Below are 12151 nucleotides of genomic sequence, written 5' to 3'. Positions count from 1 at the left end.
TTTATGAGATATGAAGCCTTTTTTTGATACTCTTCCACTCTGTGAGACAGATGCAGAACATTATATATGTTTTTACTGTCAATCTCTCTCCTACATAGGAGATGAAATACTTGAGGTGAATGGAGTTTTGATGAATGAATTAACCCATGACGAAGCTATACAAATATTTAAGGTTAGTCTTTTCATTTAACAGTATGACGTTTTAAATTATTTATTGAATGTTTGTTTTTTTTAGACATTTAATGTGTTTTCATTATGTTTTTTTTAAACATAGCACGTGAGGAAAGGGGTACTTACATTAACAGTCAGGACTTGTTTAAGGAGCCCTGGCCTCAGTCAGGGCCAGTCAGGAGCTGAACATCTGAGCCGCTCATGGTCAACCAGTTCGACTGCTGACTTTAGCAGAGGAACCTGTTCAAGTTCGGAACTGGATAACATGCTGTTCCTACAAAAGACACCGCATCCTAATGACAGGATTATTATGGAGGTCGCCTTATTCAAGGGTAAGCAATTGAATGCTCCAGAAATAAATTGTAATTGTTCACTGGCCGTCTGATTTAAGGAGAAAGTGAGGACTGCAGATGCCGGCGATCAGAGTCGAAAAGCACAGCCAGCCAGGCAGCACCTGAGGAGCAGGAGAGCCGATATTTCGGGCATAAGCCTTTCATCAGGTTTAAGTTTCAATAGTAGATCAGTAAGGCAAAGGTTACATCAAATAGTGAAAGTTAGTTCAAGCAACTGGGTTTGCAGTAGAAAAATGGAAAATAGAACAATGGGAATAATCCAGATCGTTAACACAAGTTGTCGAATCCACGAATGACTTTCAGAGAGGCCATCTGAAGCCCTGCTAAGTCTGGTACATATGTGTGAGGCCAGTCTGAGGCCTCATGATTGATGCTTTCTGCTCTCTGGTGGTCAAGCAAGTTAATCCATTATACACACAACCACAGAAGTTTCAGTAGAATTCTCACACTCACCTTTCTCATGGCTTAGGAATATGTCTATTCCAGCACGACCAAGAACTACAAATATTAAAAACTGTGCTTGTCCTCCATATTTAATTTATCTTCTTGTTAGCACATAGTCATTTGAAAACTATTATTTACATGATACCCTGCAGAGGATGTTTGTCACGAATGGGGATTCTCCTGCCTTCTCCCCATAATTCCCCACACTCTCTCAGTTCAGAATCGTCTAAGTTCCTTCTGAATGTCCGAGTTGAAGCTGACTCTGTCACACTTTCTGACAGGGCTGACTTTAATCATTTGCTGCATGAAGACATTTTCCTTGATATCACCTTTGTGAGTGATTGAACATTGTGATTGGTGTCTATGCCTTATGCAGGCTGTTATCACGATGCACTGGGTATCAAACTCCACTATTCCCAGAGTCACAAACGTGAAAAAAAATCTTATCAAATGAATCCAAGTCCTTAATTTATCTAACTGATGAACTCAGGTTAAAATAAAATTCTGAACAGGTTTCTGTATTTAATAAGGAACCAGCTACTTATTGCAAACAGATTGTTTTTAAGACTGGTAACCAGAAATATAATTTCCTAAAGTACATTTCTCTAGAAATGGTCTTTACACTCTTTGCTCGGATCATAAAATGAATTTCCCTTAAATATAGACACAAATAACTTTAAAACATATTTTAAAAACTCAGATATATTCACAAGTGCATAAATATATGCACAAACTTCTTTGGCAGACACCCAGGACCTTCAATACACTTAGATATGTTAAGTTGACTTACTGGTCCCAAAACACTCAGAGCACTCCTGCCATCTAATGAGTTATAGTCATCGTGGTTTTACATTAGCTCAGCAGTGTCACTCTGCACCTCGGAGTTAATTTCCATGCTGTAACTGCAGTGAAGTACCAAGGGAGTGCTGCGCTGTCAGAGGTGCCATCTTTCAGGTGAACTGTTCACCCTAAATCCCTGCTACCCTCTCAGACAGTCCTAAAAGACAAATGGCACAATTCCAAAAAGATCAGGGGAGTTTACTGATGGCCAATATTTATTCCTGAGTTAACATCACTTGGCTGTTTGTGTGAACCTTGATGCCTCTGTTTTCCACCTCTCAACAATGATGGCTGTAACAGTAAATAGCTCCTTAGTTTAATTAATTTGGATTGTCCTGAGGTCATGAAAGGTGCTACATAAATGCAAGTCCTTTTCTTTACCTTCCCTCTACAGAAGCCTTCAACTCATGGATTGTAGCAAATGGTGGCCGAGGGTCAAATTAACCAGTTATAATTATTGAGAGATTGAATTGATGCAAAATGGTTAGCGCACAGAAAATCTCAGAATGGTTCAAGCTCTGAAAGAGGCCATTCGGCCATCATGTCTGCACCAGCTCCCCATAAGGAGTAGTTTGCTTAGAACCAATCCCCAAGCCCTTGGTGTAACCCCTGCATGTTCTCCCTTCTCAGACAATGATCCAACTCTGTCTTGAAAGCCAGGAATGAATTAACCTCGACCCCAATCTCAAGCAGCGCATTCCAGCCTTAACCACTCACTGTATGAAACATTTTTTGTCATGTCCCCCATTGGCTCTTTGCCAATTACTGTAAATCCCTCTGGCTTTTGATCCTTCCAACAATGGGAACAGTTTCTCTTTATCTACACTATCCAGACTCCTCATGGTTCTGATACTTCTCCAAATCTCTCAAGTTTCTCTTCTCCAAAGAAGATAGTGCCAGCTTCTCCAATGTATCCATGTAACTGAAGTTCCTCACCTCTGTGAGGACGTGTGCGAATATTTTTGCACCCTCTCACATTGTTCCTAAATGTGGTGCCGAGCAGCGGATGCAATAGTGAGGTTTAAATTAATACTCTGTACAAGTCTAACCTAACTTCCTTATGATTGTATTCCAGGCTCTTATAAAGAAAGCCTAGATTTTGTTAATAACACTCTCGACCTGTTCTGCCACCATTCCTGGGTTTCTGCTCATGCTTCTCTACTCGAGTACCTACCTTAGATTTGCAACCTTTATTTACTAACACCTTTCCACATGTTTCCTACCAAACTGAATCGCTTCAAGTTCTCCACCTTAAATTTCACCTGCCGCTTGTCCACCGTTCCACAAAATATGCATTCGTTCGAAGTTCTAAACTTGTAATTCATAACATCCATGAATTTTGAAACAGTGCTGTGTACCCCAAAATCTAGGTTACTAATAGATTCAGAAGAGCAAGAATTCCAACACCAATCCCTAGGGAATTCCACTTTAAAACTCCTCTTGTCTGAAAAAAACATTTATTAATCACTACACTCTGCTTCTTCTCACACCGTCATCTTGCTCTTGCTTCTTTTTTCCCCGTGAGCTATAATTTTTCTCACTAGTCTGTCAGGCAGCACTCTATCCTTTTAGAAGTCCACGTCTACCACAACCACAGCAATACCTTCAACATCCCTCTTTCTTGTCTCAACAAAGAACTCCAACATGTTAATTAAATTGTGTTAAATACAATTCACTTTTAATAAATCTGCTCTGGCTTTCTTTAATTAACCTTCACTTTCCCAAGTGACTAGTGATTTTATCAGTAGCAAATCTTTGATATTGAGGTTTGTAGAAGTTCCAAAGAAGAATCTTACTGGATTTGAGACGTTAACTCTGTTTCTCTGTCTCAACAGAAGCTGCAAGATCAGCTGAGTTTCTCCAGTCCTATCGGATTTCATTTCATTGAAGTTGTTTATTGGTTGAAATCGAATCCACTTCACACTCTGGTCGGAAAGGAGGAAGCAGCATTCTTTGGAGTTGGTTGTGGTGAAATGTATAGTTTCTAATGCTGTTTCTCTTTCCTCAGAGGATGGTGTTGGTTTGGGAATCGGGTTGTGCAGCGTGTGTACACCCCTGCAACCATCTGGCATTTATATCCACACTCTCTCTCCGGGATCTGTAGCACATCTGGATGGGAGACTCCGGTAAGAGTTGGAAATATACTGGATAAATTGACCCAGAGTATCTCACATTGCAGCAGTAGAGGGCAGTGATTGGTGAACTACGTGGAGACCTCAATGTGGCTGGACGCAGGGTTTCTGCGCTTGGGTTGTGTGAGACGAGGCAAAAATACTAAACATTCTGAGGTTTCACCCAATTCTCCAGTTGGCATCACCAAGCCTCAAGAAAGCAAGAGAGAAAGACTACATTTCTGTAGCAGCTTTCACTAACTCAAGAGACATGAAAATGTTTATCAAAGCTCATTAACAGGAACAGATTCCCTCTATTTACTCTGTCCAACCCATTTGTGATTTTGAAAATCTCAACCAGGTCTCCGTTAATGATCTGGATGAAGGAACTGAGGCCACTGTTGCTATGTTTGCGGGTGGTGCAAAAATAGGTGGAGGAACAGGTAGTATTGAGGAGGTCAGAAGGCTGTAGAATGACTTGGACAGACTAGGAGGGTGGGCAAAGAAGTGGCAGATGGAATTTGGGAAAGTGTGAGGCTCCACACTTTGATAGGTGGAATAAAGGCATCGACTATTTTCTAAATACAGAAAGGCTTCGGGACAGGGACTTAACAGGCTTAGTTCAGGATTAATTTAAAGTTATTATTATGCAGGTTCATTTGGCAGTTAGGAAGGCAAATGAAATGCTGGCATTAATTTCAAGAGAGCTTCAATATCAGAGCAGACATGTACCGCTGTAGCCAAAAAAAGGCTCTGGTCAGATTGCATGTGGAAAATGGTGAGTAGCTTTGGGCCCTGTAATTGGAGGGGATCACGGGGATGAACCTCTTGTTAGACGAGGAGCTGCTGAGAACTCTGGGTCTGTACTTGGAGGTTAGAAGGATGAGGAGGAACCTTGTTAAAACTTAAAGAATACTGAGCGCCTGGATAGAGTGGACATGGAGAAGATGCTTCCACTAGGAGGAGAGACAAGGATCCAAGGGCACAGCCTCAGAGTGAAGACATGAGCCTTTAGAACTGAAATGAGATGGAATTTCTGCAGCCAGAGGGCGGCTAATCTGTAGAACTCATTACTGTGGAGGGCTGCGGAAGCCAAGTCATTGTCTGTATTGAATTGGGTTCTTGATGAGTAAGGGGATTGAGAGTTTCATGGGGAGGGTAGGATGGTGAGGTTGAGAAACATATTAGCCATGATTCAATGGTGGAGCAGGGCCAATGGGCCAACAGCCTTATTCTACTCCTATATCTTATAGTCCTCTCAGCTGCCTTCTCTCCAAGAAGAATAATCTTCATAGCTGAAATTTCTCATTCCTGGAATGAGACTTGTAATTCACTTCTGCACTGTCTCCAATGCATTCGCATTTCCTGAGAGGTGGCCCCTGCAGGTCCTTTATATCCTGAAGGGCAGGGATTATCTCAACTGATACTGGCTGCCTTATACAACATTTTCATCTTCAAATAGAGTCATTAGATCTTTTACATTTTTCTCAAGAATTAGGTACAGTCTTGGTTTAACATCTGATCTGCAAGATATCACTGGCAGTGCAGCATCCCCTCAACACTGCAATGTCAGCCTATGTTGATAAAAACCTCAAACACCAAGGAGTTCAGCTTGAATGGGTAACAAGAGGCTTGAGTGACTGAGCCAGCTCCTTGCAAGACTGGGTTGAGTTTCTCACCCACTGCTCTGTGGGCTCTCTCCGTTGCTGATTGCACTGAAAAAGCTCCACAGAAGACGAGTGTTGAATTATTTTGTGTGGAATAGTCCCTGCTTTTCTCAGGGACCACACATAACTCAAGTCACTGCTGCTCAATATTGTGTTTCACAGTGAACAAAAAAAATACCCCAAACAACTGCAGATGCTGGAAATTAGAAACATTAAAATAGAAAAATTGTTGGAAAAACACTGCAGGTTATGCAGCATCTGTGGAGAGAGAGCAAAGTCAATGTTTTGGGTCCAATGAATCTTCTTCAGAATGAAGAATTCTGAAAGGAATCACCAGACCCGAAATGTTAATTCTGTCTGCTCCCCCACAGATGCTGCCAGACCTGTTGAGTTTCTCCAGCAATTTCTGTTTTTGTTGTGTTTCACAGATTTGTTTTAAATATTTCTGAAGAGATAGCATTAATTCCTAAGCATACAGAAGGTCTATTTATTAAAGTTTTAAAACATCTTTTTACTCACACTTAGCCCAGCCTTAGCTTCTGGTAGCTTCAGTGCGATCTGTTTAATTGGCTCTTAATCCACACCCAGACTTAATCAATCCATCAAAATTAGCACAGGTCAGTGACCAGACCCACACAATCAAAAACAGATCAATTGAACATTTCACTGACAAATGTATTCAGTGGAGAAAGCAAGGTGAGAGGTGTAGGAAGAGAATTCCAGAACTAGGGATCTAGGCAACTGAAGGTAAGACCAGTGGCAGAGTGATTAACATTGGGAATTCACAAGTAGCCTGGATTAGAAGAACAAAGATTTCTTGCCTGTTCATGTGGTTGGAGTAGTTGAGAGAGACAGGGAGGGGCACATCCTTGGAGAGATTCATAATCAAGCACTACCACAGTGATAGTGGAACAATTTAAAAAAAAACTTTTATATATCCATCAGCAGGCTGTGCAAATGTTGAGGCTTTACCCTTTTCATCTCTTGTTAATTCCTCCTCCCTATAATTATAGACTCGCACAACACACAGAGAGATCCCCCGGTTCAACTCACCTGTGCTGGTCAGACATCCCAATCTGACCTTGTCTCATTTGCCAGCATTTGGCCCATAGCCCTCAACACTTCCAGAAACCTGGATATATCCACACAGATGTCTTGTCAGTATTATAATTGTACCAGCCTCCACCACTTCCTCTGTTCCAAATATGCACCACCCTCTATGAAAGTTACCTTTCAGGTCCTTTTATAAATCTTTCCCCTCTCACCTTAAACTTATGTCCTCTAGTTTTGGACTCATACCCTGGAGAAAAGACTTTGGCTGTTCACCTTATCCATACCCCTCATAATTTTATAAAGTTCTGGAAGGTCACCTCTCCGCCTCCAATGCTCCAGGGCAAAATGCCCCAACCAATTCAGCCTCTCTCTCGCTCAAACTCTCCAGTCTTAGTGTCTGAGATCTTCCTCTGTTCATCTTCTGTCCTCTGACTAGTAGGGGAAAGTCACAATGACACATGAGCAGACTTAGGCAAGGCACATTCTGACTTGGGGAATATGACTGGGAGCTGGATGCTGTCTCCCTGATAGGCCTAATGTCCTGGGAGTGATACTTTGCTCTTGGAGAGCACACACCATTAAGAATATTAAAGAAACTGGCCCTCTCTGTCCTTTTTGTCTGAATTCAATGGAACTATTAGCTGGGTGAACAATCTATGATTCTGCCTCAGATTTATTCAGGTCTGGATACAAATGTATCATCCTTCAGTTAAATAAATAAATCTTATGTTTTTATTTTATCTTTTGCTGTAGGTGCGGTGATCGCATTTTAAAGATTAATACAACAAGTGTCCACAATCTGACCCTGAATGAGGCTTACACTCTCCTACAGCATTGCAAGTCTGGACCTAATGATCTAACGATTAGCCGGCATCCTGATCCCCTGGTAAGAAATCAAGACGGATCTAACTCGGATTTGCATTTTCCCTTGAATTTGATGTGTTGAAAGATCCCCAGATCTTTCACAAAAGGGCATCGATGAAAATTGTCCCAGAAAGGGACTGCTTAGAGTGATGCCTGGAGGCTTGGTCAGAGAGATAAGTGTTGAGAAGGTGCAGAGAAATATTGACACAGAATAAATTAATTTATATAGTACTGCTCTTTTATTACTTTTGTATAATCACATACATACCAATTCAACAATCTAGGTTGATAGAACAATGAACTGGGTTCTTTATTTGAAGATAAGATTAAATATACACAATTATAACACTGAGAGACTATGTAGACTTGTGTGACCTGAAGGATTGTTGCTGTATTTTGTTTACAGTCTCATGAATTATGAATCAAATCCTGTCTTGTGGCAAATGGTGATCTACAGCAGCTTACTTTATACCTCTTTGAAGGTACATGAACAATCACATTACAACAAGTATTTGAGTGGACCATGAAGAAATCTTACTGTCATAGAGACATACAGCACTGAAACAGACTTTTGGGCCGAACTCGTCCATGCCGTCTAGGTCTCCTAAATTGAACTAATCCTGTTTGTCTGTGTTTGGCTCATACCCCTCTAAACCTTTCTTAACCATGTACCTGTCCAAATATCTTTTAAACGTTTGTAATTGTACCAGCCTCCATCATATCCTCTGGCAGTTCATTCCACATACACACAACTGTCTGTGTGAAAACATTGCCCCTCAGGCCCCTTTTAACTCTTTTTTCCCCTCTCACCTTAACCCTATGCTCTTTATTTTTGTATTTCCCTCCCCTGGGAAAAAAGCCTTGGTTAATCACTTTATATAGTGACATTGTAGAAGTTTATAAAATGGTAATTTTACAAACTTCTATAAGTTCATCCCTCAGTCTAGTATACTCTAGGAAAAAATGTCCCAGCTTCTTCTTATAACTCAAACTCCCCAGGCTTTGTAATATCCTTTGTAGACCCTTCTTTTGTTTGTGCCCATTCCAATTTAATAACATCCTTCCTATATCAGGGTGACCAGACTGCATGCAATATTCCAAATTGAATTGAATGGAATTGAATTTATTGTCATGTATACCTAGGCACAGTGAAAAGCTTTGTCTTGCGAGCAATCCAGGCAGATCAGAGTTAAATAGCATAGATAAGTAAATAATTGGTAAACAGTGGCAAAAACAAAAACACAGGTACAGGCGAATGTTAAGAGTTTGTGAGTCCATTCAGTATTCTAACAACAGTAGGGTAGAAACTGTTACAAAACCAGCCTGGTGCGTGTGTTTAGGCTTCTGTACCTTCTCCCTGATGGTAGAGGTTGTAGAAAATGTAAATAAGAGTAGTGAGAGGCCTGTTAATGGGGATTATTGCTCATTATCATCCTCATTACCTAATCTCATCTCATTAGTATGCAGGATGGCAGGCAAGGAGCTGTGGAGTTATCAGTCAGGGGTCTGGCCACTCATTGTTCGGGGGCTGTTTGTCTAAGTTGCTCCATTGGGTGGGTCTTGAATAGTCCACTGGAGTCCATCCACTGTGGTAGGGAATCTCATGCCAAGGGATTATCACAGTAACCGGGCTGCAACTCAATATATTGGGGGCCTGGGAGACTATAGAGCACACAAATGAAAGGGTATTGAGTAGGGGAGGTCCTCGAATAAGCAGTTCTTGGCTTCAGTGGGGGATAGTGTACTACAGATGTCTAGGGCTGAGGGGTAAAGTGGATACAAAGATTTAGATAGACTGGTTGAGTGGGAACTTGGGGAGGTTCACAGCCAGTTGTGTTGACAGGAATTACTACCGAGAAGGGAGCTTGTACCTTTGTGGGTTGACCCCAGGATGGAGGGGCTGAGCCTGAGACTCACTGTTTGAGGAATGATCACTGTCACCTTCCATCATGCTGTAAATAAGAAGTGTCCAATGGAGATGGCTGTGACCACACCCAGAGTGAACTGGGTGAGGGTTTCATTCTGTAGCAGAGCAGGCTTCAATTTTGAGGGGAGTGACGCCTTTCAAAGTGTGATCCCGTTAATGACTGTGCCACAATAGCAATGTTTTATGTTCTTGAAAGATTGACGCCTGTCGTGAAAGTAGCAATCACCTGCCATTTCCCCAGAGGCTGCACTTGGTGCAGGAGCTGCTTGCTTCGTATTTTGAAGCATCAAACATCTTGTAATACTGAGCTTGCTGGACTCGTTCCCTTCAATGTTAGTTATAGTCATACAGCACAGAAACAGACACTCGGTCCAACCAGTCTATGCCAAACATAATCCCAAACTAAATTAGTCTCACTTCCTTGCTCCTGACCCATATCCCTCCAAACCTTTCATATTATAGAATCATAGGATTGTTAAACACGGAAATAGACCCTTCAGTCCAACCCATCCATGCTGACTAGATATCCTAATCTAATCTAGTCCCATTTGCCAGCACTTGGCTCATATCCCTCTAAACCCTTCCTATTCATATACCCATCCAGATGCTTTTTAAATGTTGTAATTGTACCAGCCTCCACCACTTCCTCTGGCAACTCATTACATACATGCACCAGCCTCTGCGTGAAAAAGTTGCCCCTTAGGACCCTTTTAAATCTCTCCCCTCTCATCCTAAGCCTATGCCCTCTATTTCTGGACTTCCCCCATCCCGGGGAAAGGATCTTGTCTATTTACCCTATCCATGCCCCTCATGATCTTTTAGACCTCTATAAGATCACCCTACAAGACACTCCAGGGAAAACAGCCCCAGCCTATTCAGCTTCTCCCTATAACTCAAACCCTACAATGCTGGTAACATCCTTGTAAATCTTTTCAGAATCCTTTTCAAGTTTCACAACATCCTCCTGATAGGAAGGAGACCAGAATTGCATGCAGTGTTTCAAAAGTGGCCTAACCCATGTCCTGTACAGCCGCAATAAGGGCATGGGACACCTTGCCTGCAACAGCAGTAGACTCCCCAACTTTAAGGGCACTTAAATGGTCATTGGATAAAATATGGATGAAAATGGAATAGGTTGGGATAGATGGGTTTTCAGATTGGATTCACAAGTCGGTGCAACATTGAGGGCCGAAGGACCTGTGCTGGGCTATAGTGTTCTGCATTCTAACATGACCTCCCAATTCCTACACTTGATACTCTGACCAATAAAGGAAAGTATACTATGTATCTATCCAAATGTCTTTTAAATGTTGTAACTGTACCCGCATCCACCAATTTCTCAGGAAGTTCATCCCATATGTGAACCACGCTCTATGTAAAATCTTTACCCCTCATGTCTTTTTTATGTCTCTCTCCTCTCCCCTTAAAAACATCCCCTGTCTTAAAATTCCTTATCCTTGGGAAAAGACAACTACCATCAACTCGGTTTATACCTCTCATTATTTTATAAATCTTTATCAGGTCACCTCTCAATCTCCTATGTTCCAGTGAAAAAAGTCTCAGCCTATGTAGCCCTTCTTTATTACTCAAACCTTCTATACCCAGCAACATCCTGCTAAATCCCTCCTGAACCCTCTTCAGCTTAACAATATCTTTCTTATAACTGGGCAATGAGAACTAGACACAATATTCCAGAAGAGGCTTCACCAATGTCCAGTACAACCTCAACATAACTTCCTAACTACTCAAAGGACTGAGTAATGGAACAACAGTCCCTCTGTTCTACAACAATATCCAAGGCCCTACCATTAATTGTATAAATCCTGCCCCTGTTTGTTTTACCAAAATGCAATACCTCTCATTTATCCAGATTGAACTCAATCTGCCATTTTTCAGCCCATTGACCCATTTGATCAAGATCCGTCTATAATCTCAGAAAAGCTTCCTCACTGTTTATTGGTGTCATCTGCAAACTTACTAACCAGATCTCCTATATTCTCATCCAAATCATTTATATATAACAAACATACTTCCACAGCTGATGGTGAAAAGAGAACACATGTATAGATATGATAACATACTGACAGTGACGTGTCACCTGAGCCACCAAATACTATCAGAAGATCATTTTTTGTTCTTCTCCCGCTACAGCTTGGCATAGTCCTCAGCTCTGCAGGTGGGTGGATGGAGCCTGCCCTACCATGGAAGCTGCTGGCCTTGGTGTTTTGGTTGGGTAACCATGGGGCACTTGTGACTCGTGGTCCAGGTCATGGTGAGTGTGCCCTGCCCAGAGGCAGGTGCATGCTCCTCACCCTGAACTCTGACAGGGCTGAGGAGTGCAGGCATAGTGGATGGTCCAGCTACCTTGGAGTGTTCTGACAGGAGCTTCTTCAAGGGCATGTATGTGGTTGCTCCTCTGACTGGGTGTCTGCTCCTCGTCTCTTTTTATGAAGAAGGGGCATTTGGAGTGAAGCTCAGGTCCTGTGCCCCTTCTGTTGACCTGTTGGTGGTGCTCAGCACCAATAGCTAAAGTGCTGGAGTACAAATCTGTATGTACCTACAGCAGACCCTAAGATATAGGAGTCAAATTCAACTCCTAAATGTGGAATTAGTCGCAGTTACACTTACCGCAAAACACATTGTTGTAAAAACCTAGTTGTGTTTTAGGAAAGGGAATCTACCATCCTTACCTGGTCTTGCCTACATGTGACTCCAGACCTA

General features: G+C 41.9%; 1 protein-coding gene across 2 annotated transcripts in view; it reads left to right on the top strand.

Annotated features, from left to right (window-relative positions):
- The window catches only part of il16 (interleukin 16), a 169874-nt gene that overhangs the window by 106450 nt on the left and 51273 nt on the right, over window positions 1-12151 (top strand). For both annotated transcript variants that reach the window (XM_072564801.1, XM_072564802.1), the window contains 4 exons: window positions 99-172; window positions 275-503; window positions 3817-3934; window positions 7393-7525. In XM_072564801.1, the coding sequence (XP_072420902.1) occupies window positions 99-172; window positions 275-503; window positions 3817-3934; window positions 7393-7525 (554 nt within the window). The remainder of the gene's footprint in view (window positions 1-98; window positions 173-274; window positions 504-3816; window positions 3935-7392; window positions 7526-12151) is intronic.

The sequence above is a fragment of the Chiloscyllium punctatum genome, chromosome 48, assembly GCF_047496795.1.
Source record: "Chiloscyllium punctatum isolate Juve2018m chromosome 48, sChiPun1.3, whole genome shotgun sequence".
NCBI classification, from domain to species: domain Eukaryota; kingdom Metazoa; phylum Chordata; class Chondrichthyes; order Orectolobiformes; family Hemiscylliidae; genus Chiloscyllium; species Chiloscyllium punctatum.
Note: the sequence above shows the minus strand (reverse complement) of the source record. Positions and strands in the feature narration are given on the sequence as shown.